Source organism: Strix uralensis, chromosome 26 (assembly GCF_047716275.1).
Source record: "Strix uralensis isolate ZFMK-TIS-50842 chromosome 26, bStrUra1, whole genome shotgun sequence".
Lineage (NCBI taxonomy): Eukaryota > Metazoa > Chordata > Aves > Strigiformes > Strigidae > Strix > Strix uralensis.
This window is the reverse complement of record NC_133997.1, coordinates 1507135-1528477: the sequence shown is the minus strand read 5'-3', so window position 1 is coordinate 1528477 and position 21343 is coordinate 1507135. Positions and strand designations below refer to the sequence as shown.

Genomic DNA, 21343 nt, shown 5'->3' with positions numbered 1-21343 from the left:
GGTTGTGGGGTCACGCTGTGGCTGAAGGGGGACCCTTGGTGCTGGGGGCCCACGGCGGGGAGGGGGGGCGTGAATGCCGAGGGCCCGTGGCTGCAGGGTGACCCGTGGATGCTGGGGGATCCATGGCTGCGGGGGGACCAGTGGCAACTGGAGTTGGGGGCCCGTGGCTGCTGGAGGACCCACGGCCTCAGGCCCAGCTGCCTTTCCATGGGCGTCGTGGCTGGGGCTGGGGTGAGGAGCCAGGCCCGGGGCGCCTCAGACATCCCCCAGCTGCTGCGGGAGGGAGGCTCCAGCCCCCGGCATCCGGTACCTGCAGAGGCCTTGGGGCGGGCGGGTGAGGAGCGCTCCCCACATCCTCGTCCTCTGCTCCGAGCGCGGCGAAGAGCCGCCGCTGTGCGCCATGTGGAGGGGAAGGTCCCTGGGCGCCTGGGCGCTCCTCGCCGGCCTGGCCCTGGCCAGCTGGGGCGTCCGAGGTAAGTCCTTGGGGTCCGCCGCTGCCCGCGGAGCTGAGCCTCGCCATGGAGAGGGGACGGCACCATACGGGGCGCAGAGACCCCCGGCGCAGGTGGCGAGGTGGGGCCCGGTCAGCAACGGTGCCCGCTGGGTGCTCGCCGCGGGCCCTGGCACCTGCCACCCGCGTTGCTGAATGCCACGGGCACCTCTACGGGGTGGCGGGTGGCTGGGGAGCGGGGCCCTGCGGCTTGCTGGGATTGTCCATCGTGGCACCTCGACGTGAGGTTCATAAATGCTGATGGGGAAGAGGGAGCGAGTCAGGGCAATGGTTCACGGGGACGGGATCGCTCTGACGGCTTTGCCTGCCCGAGACCGGTGCTGTGACGGTCTGGAGCTGCGCGCGATGCTCCGTGGCTATGTGTGGTGACTCAGACCCGCCCTGCGATGGCAGAGCTTGTGAAGTTGGGCTTGGCAGTACCATGGTGTAGACCAAGGTAGCCACGGGCTTCGTGCCCAGCACAGAGACGCAAGCAGGAGGGGCTGTGTTCCATACTCTGCTCCAGCACTCAGCAAGTAAGACAGGGAATTCACTCTCCCTGTGCAGACTCTGAAGGTGATGCCTTTGGGCCAAGGAAGCAATTCTGTGTGGGTTTTTGCATGCTTTTCACTAAAAATGTTTTTTACTGTTGGGTAAAAACCCAAATGGGTTTTTGCCCCCCCCTTTGGGCCCAGCTCCTGTCCCTGCTGGTGGAAGCATTTCACTTTCTGTTGAAACGTCTCTCGCTGCAGTTGCACTTCAATATCTGCAATCTCTGTGCAGGATGAGGGTCACGCACATACAGTCTGAATGGAGTCCAGGTAGACGCCTGATTCCAGTTAGTTTTCACTCTAAGAGAATTCGGATCTCTAAACTACCTAGAGCTGTGTTAATGTAACCACCAGTTGAACTCTGGAGTACTTTTCCGCTGGGTAGTCTGCATTTCCCAGAGTTTTTGTTTGTGGTGTCCCTTCTGCTGCTCAGGGGACAGCCTTACAGGATGCTGTCTGCACTAGCCATCTCCATGAATGAGATCTCTGAGTTCTGCACCACTGTGAGGGTTGAGAACTCAGCTGTGAAGCTCTCTGCTCTCTTTTTTTTTTTTTTACAGGACAGAACGTAGTCGTGAAAGAAGCCAGTGGGAAAGTGTTCCTGCAATGTGAAGCAGCCAACCAGGGTCAAGTCATTTGGCTGAAAGATGGGAATGCTATAGGAAACACAACACAGCTGGACTTAGGTGCAGTTTACGATGATCCCAGAGGTGTCTATACATGTAGACCAGAAGGTGGAAAGGAAAGCCCCCCTCTCCAGGTGCACTATCGAAGTAAGTGTTGCAAAACTGGTTTCTAGAGCCAGAACTGCTCGGAGTTTTCACTGAAGCAAATTTTTGAGGGAACTACTGTTTTCCCAGAGTTTGAGGGTGGTTCCACCAATTTGCAAAGTCGTGACAGCCCCTGTGCTGGGTTGTCCTTGGGAACAGCCGAGCTGCGCGTTCCCCTGCATCTGGCGTCCCCGTGAGAGCTCTCCAGCCTCATTTAGTGCCATAACCTGGCACTCATACTGCCTCATTGCTGGCCCTGCTGTGGCCTGCCCTGAGCACTGGGGACACGTGGCAGCTTGTGCCCCCGCCTTGGGTCATGCAGCAAGCCAGACTTAATCCCTGGTTTCTCTGGCTGGAGCCTGCCTGGACTGGCAGAGCTGTCTGAGCGTTTGGAGAAGGTGGCCATGGGGCAGGGTCCTGGTCATGGCCCTGCTCTCAGTGTCTGTGTCCTTTTGGGCTTCCAGTGTGCCAGAACTGCATCGAAGTGGACGCTCCCACCATCTCAGGGATCGTGATTGCAGATGTTGTCGCCACCGTCTTCCTGGCAGTTGCTGTGTATTGCGTCACTGGCCAGGACAAGGGACGCATGTCACGAGGTGAGGGGAGAACTGGCTGCCCGTGGGTGGGGATGGGAAGTACCTGGGCATCTGTAGGAGCTGTGTGTACTTGGGGACTTTCCATCACTGCCCGCAGAGCCCAGTTGCTGCAAGCTGCAGGCAGCAGCCAGCACACAGCGTGTCTGGGGTAGGGATCCATGTGGGCACTGTGTGTACCCTTCCTGCCCCTAGCTCAGCTTCCCAGGAGAAGCCAGCGAATGCACAAGGTCAACCACAACATCATCCCAGGGACATCTGAGGCCTCGCGGGGGCTTTCCACCAAGCCTCCCAGAGGAAGTAAAAGCAGAGGGCTGAAAACAGCCGGCTGCTTGGGTTTGTTTGCAAACGTTCACCACCCTGCCTACAACTCCCCTGATCCCTGACCTCCTTCTTTCTTCATTTAGCTTCTGACAGGCAGAACCTGATTGCCAACGAGCAGCTCTACCAGGTGAGTGTGGGCATGCACGTGTGTGTGTGTGTGTGTGTGCAGGGGCTCCAGCACCTCTGTGTGCTGGGGGGTGGCTGCTGGGGGATGCTCGGTGCCTCAAGGCACTGAGCCGAGGTGAGGATTGCTCCCTGCTGGGGCATTCACAGACACCCTGCCTCTTACTCTTTGGGGTTGTCAAGCTCTGTGGGCAGGGAGGGAAAGCTTGCCAAAAGCTTGGCAAGGAGAGGGCTGGGCCAGCTTCCCCTGCACCCTCCCTCCCAGGGCTGGGCAGACACAGCTGTAGCTCGTCTCACCTTTTTTTTCCTCCTAGCCCCTTGGCGAGCGGGAGGATGGACAGTACAGCCGGCTGACCCCTGCCAAGGCCCGCAAGTGAAGTGGGAAGATGCTGGGGCGCGTGACTCCTTCACATTAGGAGTGATATTACAGCAAAGCCACTGCCAGTGCCCAAGCGCTCCGGTACCCTGCCCTGGCACTGCCTTCGTAAGCTCACTGCTGGCAGAAGACGGTGCAGGTTTTTGCCTAGAAAGCCCTCCAGCTCCTTGCCAGGGTGGGCTGCTTGTAGCGCTCTGCTCTTGCCATGACCTTTTGCACTTTTGTATTCCTCATTAAAGACGAGCCAATCCCATAGCCTCGCTGCTCCGTGGGTTGTGTTGAGGCCTGGGGAAGGTGCACACTGGGTGTGATCTGCCTGGGTGCCTGCAGAGCCGTAAGGCTCCTGCCTGTCCCGGTGGGACACCGCTCTGCCAGTGCAGGCAGGCACCCACATCTGTGCCACCTCTCTGTGCCAGGACCTAAAGGACGTCGCTGAAGGCGAGGATGGGGGACCTTGTGAAGGGAGAGGGCTGCCACCCCTGACGCTAGCAGAGCCTTTGTCTCATTTAACTCCCCTTCCAGAATGGGCAGCGGGGGCACCAGGAGCCCAGCGACACTCAGCAGGGTCTGTGTCACCTTTGCAAAATGCCCGTGTGCCTTGGTCCCCTGGACAGAGCTGGGGGGCTGGCAGGAAGGAGGACAGGAGGACATTTCCTCTGCACATGCAGGGCTTGGCATCTAATCGCAGTCTCCAAACCACAGAGGCTTGCCGGGTCCCTGGCACCCAGCCAGCCTGCAGGTTGCTTCAGCGCTTCGGGGAGCAAAGCAGCGAGCTGTGCTGGCTCCCCAGAAGAGCTCGTGGGGGCTGGGCCCAAAGAGGAGATGGGAGCATCAGAGAGGACAAAAACTGCAGCAGAGACTCTGCAAAACACGTGGTAGCAGGGTTGGTGAGGCAGCAAAGGCCGGAGGCAGTCCACACCCTGCACCTCCGACGTTCTTGGGAGGCTCCCCCCACCCTCCTCTGCCTCTGCAGCCCACTGGAGACTGACTCGCCTTCGTGACCAGGCATTGGCAACCCCTCTTTCAGGCTCACTAGCCATCCCAGTGTGCTGAGTACAGGACACAGTCAAGCTAACTTGCAGTGTTTTCCAGCTCGACCACCTTTCCAGACACTGAGCACTTGGTCTCCCCACAACAACCCAGCTCCTCCTGGCAAGGTCCCCACTCCCCAGCTCTGAGCAGAAACAGGTAACGTGGTCTGACTGGCCAAAACGGGAGGCAGATAACGGGCAGGATCAGCTAGCAGTTAGAAACCTCAGAAACCAGGTCACCCTTCATGTGCCAGTTGCACACACCTGTAGGTTGTGTTTTCCTGCTTTTCTAAGAATCTGTGTGGCAGGCTTTAGAGAGCACCAGGCTGTGAATTGCCTTGTGACTCTGCTATAAAGTAAGCACCAAAAGAGTTAACACTCAGTAAAAACTGGCCGCAAATCTGTGACATGTCTGACCCAGCAAACAACACAGAGGCTGTGCAGAGCTGTGGGTGCACCCCACGTGCCCTTACAGGAATCAGGGTGTGATCAGCCTTACGGATGGTGAACAAGAAAGGGACCTGCTTTCCTATCGTGTCAGCTCTTTATGTGACATTTTGCTCTTCACAGGAGCAAAATAATACCTTAGTGGTTCTTCTGTCCTAACCTGCTCCAGTGAAGGGTGAGCCCGCTATGGCTGTTGCAGGTAGAATATGCCAATACCTGCCTCTGGTCTGCAAAGTGATCTGGGTAGGACCTTGTAAAAAAGTGACCAGCAGACTGCCCAGTTCAGAGCGCTTTCATCACCATCAGATCTCGAAGCAGGGAGCAAAGGTGGGTAACCACACGCAAAGAGCAGGAGAAACCCGAAGCAGAGTGGGTGGGTATGCTCTGCACAAATCGAAGACACAGCAGGGGCAACATTTACATCTGGGTTATTTGTGAGAGGCTCCTCAGCATCTCACCCTCGGGAGGACAAAGAAATATTTCTACAGCGCAGCTAAGCACAGAGGAGAAAGGTGTTGTCACTGGATGGACACTGATCTCCCTGCGCTAAGGAGACTCTGGGATGGCTCTGGTTGAGGCAAACACTAGGCAAAGATGCAGCCCCGTAAATGGTGGCAGAAGCATCGGGGTGTAGCTTGAACCAAACTTTAGACCTTGTACACCCAGACTGGTCTGAGTTTCTCGCATCCCATTCGTGGTAATGGGCTGTACGGCTGGCCCGAGCAAGCACCCCTGCAGCAGTGATGTTTTGCAGAAGCTGAGAACATGGCCCAGCGTCTTTTTAGAGCTGCCAGGGCTTAGTGCTCTTTGTATCTTGCAATCTCCCTCCTACATGTTTAGCACCTTGTACGGTAAACCCAGCTGTGCTGCCTTTAAAACCACATCCTGCAGGGTAAGCACAGCAACCTGAAGCATGAAACTTGCTGGGTGTTCATCTCCCCATGCTGAAACTCAAGGCTTGAACCACCCCCGGCCCCCATCACTGCTGCTGTTTCCTTTCTTCAGAACTGTTGCTCTGCTGCTCCAAAGAGCAACAGAAATGTGGCTTGCTCAGCCAGTGTTAGACCAGAAATGTTCCCAGGCATCACAGCATCTTTTGGGCCCTTCTTATTACTGTCCCCTTGCTGCTGCTTTGGAAACCACAGCTTTTAACATCAGGCAGATTTCAAATCCCTATATTGAGTGCGTGGGGCCCCAGCTGTTTCGCTTGGCCCCAGACAGCAGCCCCAGCCCCACTGCCCAGCTCCTGTCGGCCCCTGCCCTGCTCTCAGGCCCGGCTCTCCTAGGCACAGCGGTGTATTTCTGTACATGGAGTTGTCCCCTGTCCTGGTACAGTCTGCTCCCAAACCCCTCCTAGGCTGCTGCAAGGTGAGTCAACACAGGCCCACAGGAGCTCTCGCTGCCTCGGGCTACTCCTGACCTGGGAACTCCCCTTAACAAAAACTGGTTTTCTCTAACAGAGATAAAAACACAGAGGAAATATTTTCCAATGCATACCTGGGGGTGCTGTTTCCATTTTATTAATATATTACAGTTTTTAAATGGATATAAAAAAGTTAAAATGGATCTTTACCAATGGCAAAGCAGCCCGTCATCTTTGGCAGAACTCAAGTTACAGAGCTGAAATGGGGAGAGAAAGGGCAGCAGCAAAGGACAAATCACAAGAATCTCTAAGAGCGATAGCTCTGGAAGATGAAAGTCCACCAGCAAATGTGCTTGTACACCCCTTAGGGTACAACAGACCCAAAGAAATGCGTTCATCCTAGACTATGCTATAGCATATCAGTACAAATGGAGTCCACGATGTCTCTGAGATGAGGGCAGCCTAGCAAAAGGGCTTGATGCTCTCTTGGATTTTGTAGGTCCTGGGCTTTATCTCTGTGGCCCCAATGGATTAATTTCAATTCCAGCAAACAAGCTGTGTCAGAGCAGAGTGCTAGTCCTGGGGCTGAGCCAAAGGCTCTCAGTTCCAGGCTGGGAAACATGAAAATCCCTGTTGTGTTGTCTCAGACTGCAAAGCTGATACTCATTGCTAAGTGGGGGTTCAAATCTTAGCTGAAATATCTAAGAGCCCCCTATTTAATAACAACAAAGATTTAAGCCAAGCACTTAAATTTCCTAAGAGAAGGCTTTCAGATGGCTTGGGAAGGTGCCAAATCCTCACGTGTCCCTGTGAGGATGTTCTGCCGAAGGTCTGAAACATAAAGGTCGCTGCATGCGCAGCAGTACTCAGCCCCACTCATTTCCTACAGAAGGGCTGGGGGATGGACAGGTCGCTCTGCATGTGCTGGTAGAAGTGCTTCTCAATTTTTTAAAGGAAAACTGTTCTTTGTGACTTAAATATTTTCATTCAAAGCAGTAGTTTTTTATGAAAATGTACCATTTTTATTTTTGATATGCTGACCACCTCCGTTCCTTTTGTTACGATTCTGGGCAGCAAAGTGAAGATCGGCTCTGACCACGAGAGCAGGACAAGGTCAGAGGCCAGTCACTCTGAGAAGAACCCACTCTTTGCCCACTAGCTACCCAAGGAGGCACAGGGAGCACGTGGAGCCACTCAGGGCAGAAATTAAATGGGAGGGAAAACCAGAGCATGCAACTGGAGCAGAGAGAGAAGTGCGAGGGAACAGGAGGCCAGGAACCACAAGGGAGGCTGCAGTCCTTTAATGAGAAGGAAAACCGCTCTTGCCAGTGTGCTCATTTGTTTCTTTTCCCTAATGTCAAACCGAAGGAACGCATCGGGGTGGGACAGCGGACAGAAGCGGGGTGCCTGTCCTGTGTAGCCACCTGGCTTACCCCAAAACACCTGGGCCTCGGCAGACCTGCAGAGAAGCGGTACCGAGCTGGGCACAAGCACTTATCCCCTCTGCTGCTGTTTTCCAGCCCGCCATCCGGGGGAATTTCAGAAGCCCCTCGGTTCCAGGCCTGCATACACCTCCCGCTGGCCTTTCCGGATGGGCTGTGGGAACAGCAGAGATGTTAGCTCGGGAATTCTTGTTAACACACCCTCAAATAACGCCAGGGTCCCAGTCCCCACAATACGTGGGGAAAAGCACAACAGAGGGAGCAGGCGCGGCGCTGCTCTGGCAGGTGCGCAGGGCTCAGGAAGCTGCAGTTCTTCTCCCGACTCCCTGCAGCAGCACCAGGAGAAGGGGCTCCACCCTCGCCACCTTTTTCCTCTGCTCCTGGAAAAGCTTGGAGGTTGACTGGACACTTCTCCAAAGGAGCAAATTGGGTAAATGCTACAGATCCCCAGCTCTGGCCATCCCTCCCCAGCCAGCAAAGAGAGATGGAAAAAATGCAGGTGCTCCATACCTCATAGTCCGGGTTTGGAACGGGGGGAGGACGCTGCATCTTCTGACCTGCAACAGAGGCAAAGAGAGGTGATAATTCACATAACACAGCACGAGGGACGTTCACTTTGCCCTGGCATTTATAACCCATGAGCCCCACTGCTGGACCCACTGGGTCACCAAACCATGGCCTCAGAAGCCAGAAATTCAAATTTATAGTTTTAATAACACCACGATTTCTAATCACATGTTCCGCGTGTGGGCCTAATTCTTGGTCTTTTATTGCCTGAGACAGCAGCTGAGTGGGCCGGGGCCAGGCTGGGTTTGCAGCTACACTTGCAAGTTGAGCATCCGTCATAGAGGGTTTGCTTCAGCACAGACCCAGCGCTGCGCCACAGCAGCCTGTGAAATGGTTTCCTATGGGCAGGAAGCCTCGGACACCACACGGCAGCCACACCCATCCCATATAAGAGAGCAGCCCAGAGCCACAGATGCAGCAAGCAGGAGCATTGTTTGGTGAGATCTTGGAGATCTGGGGGGAAGAGAGGGCACTCGACAGGGGAAAGTGCTGAATTTAGTGCTTAGCAGACATCGTGGAGAGCAGAGACGCCTGAAACGGCTCTTACCTCGTGGCCGACTGCCAGCACTAGCGCTCGCTCTCCCCTTCCTGTCTTTGCTGAAGTAATAGACCAGAATCAGCACCCCGAAGGTGATGAGAAGATCCGCAGTGATGATCCCTGTCACTGCCAAGGCATCCAGCTCCTCACAGTTTGCACACACTGCCAGGAGGAGAGATGAAGGCGCTCAGAGACAGGCACCCTTCCTTTCCAGCAAGGAAAGTCCACCTCACCCATCTGCATGGTGCTAGCAGAAAAGATACACTTCTGGTGGGAAGGAGGAAAGAGCTACCAAAAGGGAAGGGGACAGGCCATTCTCTCCGCCCTGCCATTTTGGTCTGCAAGCAGACATGGCCAGGGGGCTGGTGTGTGTGTAACCTCCTTCGCTACCCTCTGCTGTTTGCATGGCCTGAGCGTGCAAAACATCTCCTAGATCATTGCCCCCCTCTGCCTATGCTGGACTCTTAAGTCCTGAATGCAGAGCAACTGCCCCGATTTCAAATGGCTCAGAGGCTTAAATCACTCTGTCAGGGTGGGGCTAAACTCCTCCTCGTGGATGGGTCTCAGAAACCAGGCTGTGTGCTCCAGATGGGAGGTTTCCCCTCTGCAAGGTAAGAAGTGCCTCTGGCCTCTGTGAGACATTACTCTTGCCCTGTATCATGGCAGAAGTGGCATAAAAAAGATCGTGCAGTGTATATGTGGGAACCATTGACATGCAACCAGCTTGAGGACAGCAGAAGGGAAAGGCATAGAGTGCAGGGAGATTCCTTTTGCCAAACATGTGCTCTTGGATTCTTTTTCTGCCTACACAAATCAGGAAGGGCCTCAGCAGACCCACGTCCACCCAGCCCAGCAGCACTAAAAATCAGGTCTCAGCTCCTAATATCTGTCACTGAAATGTGTAGCCGTTATCTTTAGCCCGTAGGCAGAGCGCTTTTCCACTCACCTCTGGCATGCAGGTGCATTTCATACTTCTTACCACTTGATGAACAACTCACGATGGCAGGAGAGCTGTCGTGATTCTCTATAACGTACTTCCTCTCATCGCTGGTCAGTTTTTTATCTCTGAACACCCATGCTATGCTGCCTTCAGTCAAGGGACATGTGATTGTCACCGTGGTTCCGGAAATCTCCACCAGGAATTCTTTATTGGAAGATGGGCCGACGAGAGGGGAAACCAGCATTACAAACAGCTCCTGAGCAGGCTCCCTGCCCAGCCTGGATCCCACCATCACAGTTTGCTCTGTCAAATCTTTCATTTCATGGTATAATGTAAATTCCCTGTGTATGTGTCTTCTGCACGCGTGTTTTCCTTTAGTGTTTTACGCTGATACTTTGCAACGCTAACTAGTATCAAAATACCATCCCAGTGTTGGACTTCATGTCAGAGAGCCTGGCCACCTGCCGTTCATCGCTCTGTTTATCCCTCTGCTTCCTGGTCTCTGCAAACGGCCAACCCTGCTGGAGACCACTAACACTAATTAGGGGCAACTCATAGCTGATTTTTCTGATTGGTGATGACAGTTGCAACTAATAAACAGGAAATTTTTTCCTTCTAAAATACCACTTGAACTCAAATATTTCTATTTGCCTTTTAGTCCTCACCTGTGAGGCATCTGCAGTCTTTATATCCTGCTAAATAGTTAAGAATGAGAGTAAAATACACTTACCCTTCTGTGCTTCGATATCATCTGCAAAGGAGAGAACAACAAATGTTAACAATTCAGCCTGCTATTACCTTACTGCTTGTTGCTGTTAGAAAATGCCCAGCTCTGCTTGGGGATCGCTAGCAATAACTAGGGACAATTCCTGACAGCCAGATTTTCAAATCAGTGAGATCAGTAACAGTTAATGAACCGGGAATTTTTCCTATCCTGCAATATTTGCAAAATTCAAATATTTCTATTTGACTTTTAGTCCTCACTTGTGAGGCATAGTTGGTCTTTTTACCATACTAAATAGTTAAGAATGCTCATAAAATACACTTACCCTGCTGAGCTGCGGTGCCAACTACAAAAGAAAGAAGAATAAGTGTTAAGTAATTTAGCTGCTGATAGCAGACGCCTTTCCTACTTCAAGGATGTCCCTTCTGAACTCGGCTGCTTGAGAGAGATGTTCATACTCCTGTGTTTGTGCTGAAGGCATTAGAGCGGTCTGTTAGCGGAGACAGGATGTTGCTTTGAAATGAGGTCTTTGCCTCTGGAAGCCATTTTTAACACAGACTAACGCAGAATGGAAATTGAACAATTTTCTGACCCAGTTTAGAAAAAGGGTTGTTGCAAGCTGTACACCCAACAATTTTGCTTTATTATCATGGACCAAAGACTGCTGGAAAATCATGCCTGGTTTCTGCAGTAAGAAACATGGTCCTCTGCAACAGTGTACTTGCTGGAGGATTGGACCCTGATGCTTGATTTAACGCTGTAGAGCAGTTTATCCCTGTGATTTTTCTCTCTTGGTATCAAACAAGTAGCTCCACTGAAGCCTCTGCAGCTGGAGTATTACAGAAACAGTTTTTAGGAGGTCTGAATCAGACTTGTGATTTGCTTTAAAGACATTTGTCGATAAAAAGTAACATAGGTAAATAAAGGAATTACCTGTATTCATGTGTTCAGCGCTATTGCCTCATCCCAGATAATGCTTGCTTTACAGTAAGAGTTACTTATAACAAAATTGTAGATTTGAAATTCCACAGGCATAGGACTTGGCTGGAGAGAACGTGATCTGAGGCTTATTTCCTTATATAAGATAAATTTAAATTTGAAAAAAGGCTATTGCTGAACCAAATGTTTTCAATCTTCTCAAAGAATAGCAGTTGGTATTTGCAGCACATTGGCAGAGTAGCTGTAGTCTTATTGTAGTATCTGTTAATTATCTTTCAAACTTATCTCATAGTTATCAGCTTTTTCATAGTCTTTACAGATACTCTGCACTTTATCATAAACCAGATTTCTAAATGCTGGTCAGTTCACACTGGTAACGTGGAAATTGCTAACATTCCCGTGATAGTACAGTGAATCTGAAGTTATTCACCCATGATCACAAAACAGTTCAAGAAAAGTGTGGGAATAAAGCGTAAAAATAAAATTAAACCCACAGAACCTGATAGTTTACACTGCTGCAGAAAACAGTGCATCAGGCTCCAACCCTGCTGCATGAAGTTTGGAGACCAGCTGTCTTAGTGAATCAGCCAGTAAGCAAAAATTCACGAGGGACCTTAGGTTCTTTTCTCCAGCTCGAGAGGGTCGGGTTCCCGTTTCTCTGTCCCTGCAGCCTGCACTCTGAAGGGAACGCTTACCCCGGAATGGCACCGCTCCGTGGGCACTGTACACGCCAGCCACAGAAGATGAGGCTGCCGGTACTCTGCAACCCAGTCGCGCGCCCCAGTGCCTCCCCCTCTGCAGACCCTTCTGGTCCCCGGGGCTTCTGGCCAGCGGAACTCACCCCCACAGAGCAGGAGTCCCAGGAGAGGCAAGGCCCGCTCCAGCCTCATCCTTGTCTTCCTCCTCCTCTTGCTCTTCTCTATCACATCAGACTGGCATCAGTGAGGCTGGCTGCGAGGGAGGAAAGAACACATTGGCTGTTCAAGTTGTCGCTTACAAGAAAGAGGCCCAAGATTTTTTCCTAGAATTGTGTTCGGCAACGAACTGAGCCATACTGGGGAGACTCACTGTTTCCAGCGATACCTGCAAGCAGCCAAGAAAGACACGGAACACGTATGATAAAATAAGCCCGTGTCAGGAAGTGCGGAGGCTAAACGTCTTCACAGAACGTCACTGACAGCAAGGGGTGGCTGCGCTGCCCCAGCCCGGCCCAAGTCTCAGCAGACCTGTTGTAACTGTTCTAGGAGCAGCAGGAGAGATAAATGAGCCTGGATTAGATTTGCCATCAGGACCTTTCTAACAACTTTTCAAAGCCAGTGTTTCTGAAGTTCAAACTACTGCAAGCAACTTAACCTAGGAGGGAATAAACAAAGGAAGCAGAAACACGCCAAGAACACCTCGAGACACTGTACAGCAGCAGAAACGAGCCTGTGAGTTCCAGGCTGTAACACCTGGGGGTTTTAGTCACCGATGATGCAACCTGGAGTCTACTTTTGTTATTTTGCTCTAACACAACCACTTTATTCCTGCTGCCTCTTCAAAAGTGGCATTTGCCAGACAGCCATACTGAAAGCGAGGAAGGCAGCGAAAGCAGTGGCTGAGCACAGCAACCCCGGCTGCAAGCCCCTGACCTGAAGCTGCTGCTCTGCTCCCGACAGAGAGCGATGACGTGCTCCCCGGTTAGGAGGGAACTTGCTTAACTGTGTTGCTGTTTCTCTTCAGTTTCAGGACGAGACTGCAAAAGCAATTCTACGTTTCCATGCAGCATCCGTACTCGTGTTACGAATTGCACCTACAATAAAATCAGCTTTATTTCTCTAAGTCACATTTATGTCTGTCTACCCACCAGCCCAGCAGCGGTCCCAAGAGGCAGATGCTAGGGGGAAGGCTGTTTGCAGAAAGCCTCTGTCTCACAAGCTGCCAAAAGCAGAAGGGAACACAGAGAAGCAAAGCCAGGCGCAGCCTGAGCCACCCTTCCCGGCGCAGCCAGGAGGAACCCAGACCCTGTGCCCAGACCCCTCCGCCACTGGCCCACCCGGGGGCTTTGCAGGGTCTCATCTGGGCACCCTGTCCCCCCGGGTTTGCCGACACGAGTGGCCATGGCCCGGCCCCACTAGAGGGGGCTCCTGCCCTTCCCGCTGCCTCCCCGGGGCTTTGAGCAAAGGCCTTCACACCTCCGTGTGCCTGGGCCAACTTGCCGGGCTTGGCTTCCCGCAGGGCTGCTGGCATGGGCGAAGTGGGAACACACTGTCCTTCCTTTCCCCTTCCCTCCGCTGAAGCCTGCGGGGTGGCAGAGCGGCTCCTGCGGCTGTGAGGATGGTGGGGACCGAGGGCATGTGTCCGGAGCCAGCCCAGGCTCCCTCCTTCCACAAGAGCCTCTGGCACCTGCCGCACGCATCTCGAGGGACTCCTCTCCAGCCACCTGAGGGATGGACCTGGCTTCTTGCTCCTTCCCAAGAGCCCACCGTCTAATGACATGGCTAAGCACAATCTTGTGGGCTCTTATTTCACTTGTTGAGGTGCTCTCCTTAGCTGTCAGACCTCTCTTTTACTCATTTCTGTTTCAAAATGGAAAATGAGAGAATTTATGTTACTAATAAGGTGTCAGGGACATGGTCTTCTCTTGAAAGTTGGAGTCAACCTATTTTGAAACAAGATATTGCAGGTTAGTAAAAGTCTCCAATTAAAGAGCAGAACAGACCCTCGTCCCAGGCCCGTGCGTTACACACATGTGGTCTTAAGTGGGAGCCGGTAGCGTCACTCCATGGCCAGAGCGGCCGAAGGGCGGTTACAGCAAGAAACACACTTGTCCTGCTGGACTCTGCGCGGGCTGCCGGAGGAGAAGTTGCTGCTCTGCAGAAAGACAATCTTAGGAGGTGGCAGAAAAATGACTGCTGAGCACTGCCTTACAGATACTTGAAACAAAATTGGAAAAGGCAAAAGTATCCTCTGTTTGCAAAACAAACAAACAAAAAACCCCAGCCTGATAAATATTTATGGTGGCAATGAAAGAAACAGCGATGATGTTTTGGAATAGTAACTGAGTGGAAATCTGGGGAGATGCAGTGATGAAGGGTTAACAGAAGGCAAAATTATTCCTGTGAAAAAAGATATCTGATATCTCAGAGCTATCAGCAGAGACAAGATTCTCTGTGCCGTTCTGTGGACAATCCGTGAGACTGATGGCCTCGGTGCTTTTTGACATTGCCAAATTTGTACCTTGAAGTTTAGAAGTTGAAAATAAATTCAGCACTCTTTAGAAATTGCTGCAAGGATGATACAACAGCAAATGGGAGGAGACACATCCACATGGTTGCTCGCTAGCAGGAAGTCTGACAGTCCCGCTGCTGTCCTCTTTCCACCAAAACCTTGTCCTGGCCAGTTCTAACATCCTCTCAGTGTGTCCCAGGTGATCCAAACCATCCCAATCGGAGCCCACATTGCTGCACAGCCAGCGTGCCCTCCCTCTCCTCCTCAGCTCAGAGCTGAAGGGAGCCCTTTAAAACACCCGGAGATTAGGGCATCCTCCCCGTCCCTGCCTCAGCACCACTGCAAGAATATTTAGCATTAGTCACAACGAAAGCTTATAACCCGGGATGACTTCTTGGAACTAGACCATGGACCAGACACAAACACAGCCACAGCCAGCAGCAGATTCTGGTGTTAAAGTGATTTATGGTCTTCAAATACAAACCTCCTTATTTTGCCAACACACATGCACAACTCAGTTTCATGCTCTCACAACTGCCACGTGCCACCAGGAAAATATTTGGTGTCGCACTGAGCTTCTCCAGTACCTTGTGCTGCTTGTTAAGCACCGTGGGGTTTCCCCAGCTGGGCCTGGACTACAACCAGGCTGGACTCATCTCCAGTGTAACTGTCGTTTGACTTTTACAAGCACCAGCTAATGCAGTCTCCCAGTTCTTCTGCGGGATGGCTGCAACCAAGTTCCATTATAATGATCACTTCATTGTACCGTAGGTATTGGTGTTTCACTAGGACATTTCCATCCTCTGGATGTGTGCCAGCACTGCTTCCAGACTGTCTGTTTTGCATTGCTTTTTTCGGATTCTTTGCAGGGTGTTGCCAAACAAATGGCCCTCATTGCTTCAGGCTATTTATAGACACCTTCAGGCAAATTTTCTTTTAGGAGCAAAATTACCTCCCACAAGAGGGGAGTGGTTTCAGGTGGAATCTGGGAGGAGGGATGATTGCAACACAAAAGAGCAAAGGAATATGGGAAGCAGAAGAAATTAATCTTACCTTGAAAATCTCCCTGGTTTACACACAGAAGTGAGCTGCACTGGCCCCACCTTGCCTTTCAGTGCTCTCTGACTCAAGCAGGAAGAACGCACATTGCCTTGCAGGCCAAGCTGAGAGAAAGGAATCTGCTCTACTGTGCTGGGAAGGCTTTGGGAAACTCATCTTTCATCCGGTTATCAAGAACCTGAAGCAAATTTCTCTTTCCAGTACTGCTCAACCTGTGGCGTACGGACTTGTCTTCCCGATGCATGGCCCCGACTTGCTGGGCGCTGTGCTCTTCCTTGGGGTACAGCTCCGAGGTAAGGAAACCAGGTACTGTCTGGCCTCAGTTGCCATCTTGACTTTCCTCTTCTAATCCCTTAATTATCGTCCTCATTAAGGCAGCGACTTTATAGGAGTCTCGGATACTTGTTGTGGACGATTGCTGTGATTCTTTCAGTCCGGGGTTTGCTGCAAATCACACGAATTGATTGAGTTTCTTTGACAAACAGGTTTAGGTGTGTTCAGGCGGAGGAAGAACACTGATCTCATTCTGAGCTCTGGTTACACATCTTTTCCTCTCCTGCCAGGAATCTGGACTTTACTCCTAGATGTTTTTTTCACTATCTTTGTTACTAGACAATCAGAGATTGTTAAGCAGCACCGGGTTTAGATCCTTTACACAGCAGCGATTCCAGACTGACAATAAACTCACTTGAATTCTCAGTGGTTTATATCAATATAGCTGGAATCCAAGAACACCATGTCCTCCTTTCCCAAATACATCAGCACACGGCCACGCTCGGTAATCTGTCTTGAAAAAAGTATTTTACACTTATTTCCCACAGTTGTTCTTTTAAAGGAGTTTAAAATGAAAAGATTTGACACAGTCTTTGGATGAGAAACCCGATTTCTGCCAATGAAGTTTCTGAAATGTGAACACCTTCAATGTTTTGGCATTTGAAATATTTTCTCCTTTGTGAAAAGAAATGATTTGGCAAGGAAGTCTCTGGTTATAAATTATTTTCAAATACAGGAAATGTATTGATTGTCTTTGTTATAAAGCCATATTTTACAACCCCAGATAAGCTTTTTTTTGCTTGACTCACAGTGGGGTGAGTTAACTCATCTTCCTAAAGTGAAAGGAAATTATTAATATTTTCTTCTTCTGCTGGGTTAGTTTGACCAGTGAGGAAAGGAAAATAGTGGGAGCACATGATCAGGAACAGGGAAGACTGCCCCTTTCAGCAGCAGCAAGATTTTTAGCTCAGCACTGCTGTTTTGCAGAAACTAACCCACTACCTCAGAGAGCTAAAGCAGTCAGGCAAGCGCCACAGTGATTGCAGGGAAAAAAAGCGAGAACTTAAGAGCAGCACCGTCTTGGTAGCACCAATCTGCCAGAACAATTGAACGCTGTCTGGAATGGCAGGGCAAGCCAGAGGACAACTGGGGCTCAGGCACGAGAGTCGTCCTCACCAGCAACCCTTCGGGTCTCCTATTTTTCATGTTTCTTCTTTCTGTGCCTTGATGCTTGCTCTCTTGCTGATTGTCTCTCTCTCAGGGTAGCATCAAGTTAGTGATGCTAACTTATTTTTAAAGCGGCAGCTGTGGTGGTTTGGTTAACAGAGGATGTTTCTTTGGCAAACAAATGCTTACAGCTTTATCTTGAGGATTTCCTGCAGAGATCCTCGACCTGACTATATTTGACTGTAGCTGTCCAGCTGGGCTATTAACCTTGTTGCAGACACTTACATCAGTAAGAGCAGTTTTCACCACGGTGTGCATGACACTCAGGCTTATAATACAAAATGTATATAAAGGAAAGTTCTAGCATGGGCAATAGCAATTGTTTATTGAGGTCCAGCAGTCCTACTTGAAAGGGCAGGACTGCTTTTCTGAAGAAATCTGCTTGGGGAATTGAGTGCAGTAGAGTGTGGTCACTTGTGAAAATGTGACCAGGACAAGCACATGAAAAGTTATATGGCATCTTTAGTGCCAATCAGGAGCAAGTGTGTATTTAAGGAGGGGCTGCATCTACAACAGCATTGCAGCTCCTAGATGTCATGTTTGCTCATGGCTGAAGGGAGACATTTCCCCCCCCTCCCCAGACAAAGTCTATTGTCCCTACAGGCAAGTCCTTCTCAGTGGTCCTTTCTCAGATCTGTAAGCATTTAACTGCTCAGCCACAAAACCACAAAGAAAGCACTGTACCAGCAGTTCAGATCAAGGCAAACTCCCTTGAAACCAACAGTGTGCAGCTTGCACATCAACTGACAACATCTGTGAAGCACAGGGGATCTCTTGGATTCTGGATACGCAGGATCAGCCCCCTCAATAATTACAACTCTGTGCCTGTGACTGTGGCTTAAACATTGACAGGGATAGATAAGGCAGGCTCCTGCATAGACTAAATGCAGATCAGGAGAAGTGATGAGCTTACTCCTAGACAGTAGTTTTCTTTACCTCTAACCCCTGCTGTTTTCCCTGCAGCACTGTGGCCTGCGGCAGCTGTGGAAGTTCACACTTCCAGGGAGGTGGATGCTGTGAACGGCACTAACCTGCGGTTAAAATGCACCTTTTCCAGCAGCAGCCCTATTAGCCAGCACCTATCAGTGACTTGGAACTTCCAGCCCGAGGACCTGAGCTCTCATGAGCCGGTGAGTGAGACCTTCACGCTCCATTTCACTGATGCACACTTGCCCAAACAAACCAGTCCCAAGGCCCAGCACTGGGTAAGCCCAGTGACTGCAGAAATTCCAGATGTGGGTATGGGCACAGCTGAAATGCACAAGGCACTGTCTTTTGAAATGGCCTCAGAGTTCATCTGAGAGCGACTGGGCCAACACAGCCCTCCCCAGCTTAGGCCATGTGCCTCAGCTGGTGCCACTCCACTTTCACACGCTGCTTCTATCACAACGACTGCCCAGCGCGTAGGAATGACGGCTCCCTCTCTTTCTTGTAGGTATTTTATTATCTGAAGGAGCCCTACAAGCTGTCTGCTGGACGGTTTAAAGAGCGAGTCACCTGGGATGGGAATATTGAGCGTAATGATGTTTCCATCGTTATCTGGAATTTGCAGCCCACTGACAACGGGACATTCACCTGCCAGGTGAAGAACCCACCAGATGTTGATGGCACAATTGGTGAAGTGCGACTCAGAGTTGTGCAGAAAGGTGAGAGGCCAAGAACCCCACCAGAGGTCATGTGAATTTAGCCAGTGTGAAGCATTGGCAGGTCTTCCTCCACATTTGGGAAAATATATGGTTGAAAAGGGATTATAAAGAGAAAGCATGAGGGTAGTTAATGGATACAAGTTAAAAAGGAGCCTGAGGAAAGGTTATATTCACGGATACAGGTTCCCAGCCTCATACCAAGAGCCTTCTGTGTGTCCCTCTTATTCATTTATCTGTTTCTCTCCATGCAGTGCATTTTTCAGAAATCCATTTCCTGGCAGTGGCCATTGGGTCTGCTTGTGTTCTGATGATCATTGTGGTGACAGTTGTGATTATCTGTCGACACCATCGGAAGAAAGTGCAAGCGAAGAAGATCGAGGTGGCAGACACTGAACTGTAAGGACAGAAGGAGAGACAGAAAGGCTTCTGGGAAAGCTTGTCAAATGTGTCTTTGTAGCTACTCTGATTCATTGGCTTGGACCCTACACTAAGTGTCTACAATGCAAAACTGCCAGCGCAATTAGCAATAATTGGCTGCTTACTTGCAGTCAGAACAGAGCCCCAGGATGAACAAGCTTTGGAGTCCTCATTTTGCTCTTGCCCTTCACAGTGGCTCCTCACTCAGAGAAGGATCCAGTTGTTGTGGTGGTAGTTGGCAGATGATCACTCTGTTCTTTTCTCCCTGAACCTGACACTGTGGTCACCATGCATGTAGCACGCTTATTATCATATAACTTCTTTTTATATGTTATGTATGTTAGATGTAACTCAGAAGGTGACTCTGCTGCTCAGAGTATCTGATGCTGATTTGGGCTTTTTTTCTTTTTTTTTTTCCTTTTTCGTAACAGTAGAGAAAAGGAGAATCTGAAGATTAGAGAAGAAAAGGAAGCTAGTCCATTAGAAGACTAGAGGACTTCAATGGTCTATACAATGCAGGTATCCATTCAAACGTTCTGTAATTACTGCAGACTTTCCAAGACAGTTTTACTTAGGTATTTCATTTCTACGGCCATGGTGGCCATAAACGGAAACGGAGACCACAGTCACACTTTGCTCTTGAGGAGCCTTCAGACGGACTGCCAACTGAACAGGCAGTGGAGACAGAACTGCCTCTTAACTGCGGAAGAGATTTCTCCACCCTAGTATTGAGCGTCATTGGTAGGAAAGCCGTTGTTGCTGCTTTCCATGACGTGCCTGCTTTGTGGATAGAGGAATGAATTCATTTCCTTTCACCAGTTTTGAATCTGCTTTTTGATTCATTATTGTTTTAAAATTGCTACAGGAAGACTGAAACTGTTTCCAGATTTGCTGGCTTTGCTGACATGCTTCAGCATAATTTTTACTCGCTCAATTTCTGAGGTCAGCAGTTGCCTCTGCTGTTTGTGTTTTCAACAATAATTCTCAGTAATGAATCTGTTTTGTTTTTCTTATAATCTTTCTTCTTAGGTACTTCTAAAGCAGATGGTGAAAGCTTGTAATTTTGTATGCTAGAACAAAGCTGAATTACAGACGCCTCATGCTGTGAGTGTGGTATCCCCGCTCAACCTGAAATTCCTGCAAGGAAAGAGGATGACATTAGCATAAGTTGTGTATTTCCTTGATTGAAGCAAAGCAGGAGGAACTTGCCCCATGAACAAGGAACTTGCCTTAATCTTCACACCTGCTGAATGTGAAGAAGCTGCTCTGAAGATGAAAAAATGCCAAAAGACTTGAACAAAATGCAAAGATAGCTGACTGAAGAGAGATATTTGAGCAGATGCACTCTTGCACCTTAAAAGCCACAAGGTGCATATGTGTTGCCATATTTTTCCTCCCTCAAACTCCTCTTTGACATCACGAAAAGGAAGACTGACTACGTGAGGGATCAGAGGAGCAGCTGGTTGCTACAATGTGCTTTATATCTCTTCGCTACTTTAAATGGGAAGTATTACAGTTGGGGAATGGATGCTGTTTCTTATTAGGGAAAACCTTTACCAGTGGGTGTGTTTTTCATATTGATCTCTTGCACCTTCAGTAGCTTTGTAACTGTGGTAGCTGAGGACACTGCCTTCTGCTGCGGAGCGCGGCCACGCGCTTTGGCAGCTCCTCTCCTTTCCCCACTCTCGCTCTGCCGGGGCGTCCCGGCGCTGCCTCCTTCCCCCTCAGCTCTCCTGCCGCGCTCCCCGTCCCTCCGAGGGAGCTCACCGCTGCCAGGCACTTGCAGGTACCCTGAAACTTAGGCCAGCAGCGGCTGCTGCAGTTGGAGCCGAGAGGCCGCCCCGAGCCCCGGTGCGCTGTCCCGCTGCCGTCTGGCATGGCAGCGGCGTGTGTCGGCCTTCCACCAAGAGCAGCAACATCCCGCTTCTCTCCGGTGCCGATCGCTGCCCAGGCCGCCAGCGGGGCATCTCGCTCTGTTCCATGCGCTCGCTTGGCACATGCCCCGTCCTTCCATAGACTTAATCTCTCCAAGGCAAACGAAGCCTTAAATCATTGAAACAGCAGAGGTGTTACAGTATTTAACCAGCACTAAATCAAAACATCAGCCTGCTTGTTTAAAGAGTACCTTTATGACTTTATAACTCTACCTGTAATGTGCTGGCCACGTTATCTGTTTGTATGGTTTCATTTCTTATCATGTGTGTCACAAATAAACATGCCTGGTGGAGAGCAGTGAGGGTGTTATACAAGCGCTGTGACACAGTACACGCACGGGCCTGCTGCGCCCTCGACG

The 21343-nt window shown here is 50.5% G+C and overlaps 3 protein-coding genes across 4 annotated transcripts; 2 read left to right on the top strand and 1 right to left on the bottom strand.

The window, feature by feature from the left end:
• The first annotated feature begins 57 nt into the window (after positions 1-57).
• LOC141935146 (T-cell surface glycoprotein CD3 gamma chain-like) lies at positions 58-3482 on the top strand. Its single transcript, XM_074851133.1, has 5 exons — positions 58-473; positions 1602-1814; positions 2276-2407; positions 2812-2855; positions 3166-3482. The coding sequence occupies exons 1-5, from the start codon at positions 401-403 to the stop codon at positions 3226-3228; spliced, it is 525 nt and encodes a 174-aa protein (XP_074707234.1). The 5' UTR covers positions 58-400; the 3' UTR covers positions 3229-3482.
• Positions 3483-6187: 2705 nt separating this feature from the next.
• CD3E (CD3 epsilon subunit of T-cell receptor complex) lies at positions 6188-12413 on the bottom strand. Of its 2 annotated transcripts, none has more exons than XM_074851023.1 (8): positions 12287-12413; positions 12060-12169; positions 10605-10625; positions 10286-10306; positions 9562-9759; positions 8625-8777; positions 8021-8067; positions 6188-7664 (listed from the first exon to the last, which is right to left on the bottom strand). In XM_074851023.1, exons 2-8 carry the CDS (start codon positions 12106-12108, stop codon positions 7608-7610), a joined length of 546 nt encoding a protein of 181 aa, XP_074707124.1. In that variant the 5' UTR covers positions 12109-12169; positions 12287-12413; the 3' UTR covers positions 6188-7607. The 2 variants fall into 2 exon arrangements, with proteins under 2 accessions (XP_074707124.1, XP_074707123.1); XM_074851022.1 differs by having other exon boundaries at positions 12302-12402.
• A 3012-nt stretch (positions 12414-15425) lies between these two features.
• Positions 15426-21283, top strand: MPZL2 (myelin protein zero like 2). Its single transcript, XM_074894940.1, has 7 exons — positions 15426-15511; positions 15563-15780; positions 17951-18117; positions 18423-18633; positions 18885-19029; positions 19482-19569; positions 20080-21283. Exons 1-6 carry the CDS (start codon positions 15426-15428, stop codon positions 19540-19542), a joined length of 888 nt encoding a protein of 295 aa, XP_074751041.1. The 3' UTR covers positions 19543-19569; positions 20080-21283.
• Positions 21284-21343: the final 60 nt, after the last annotated feature.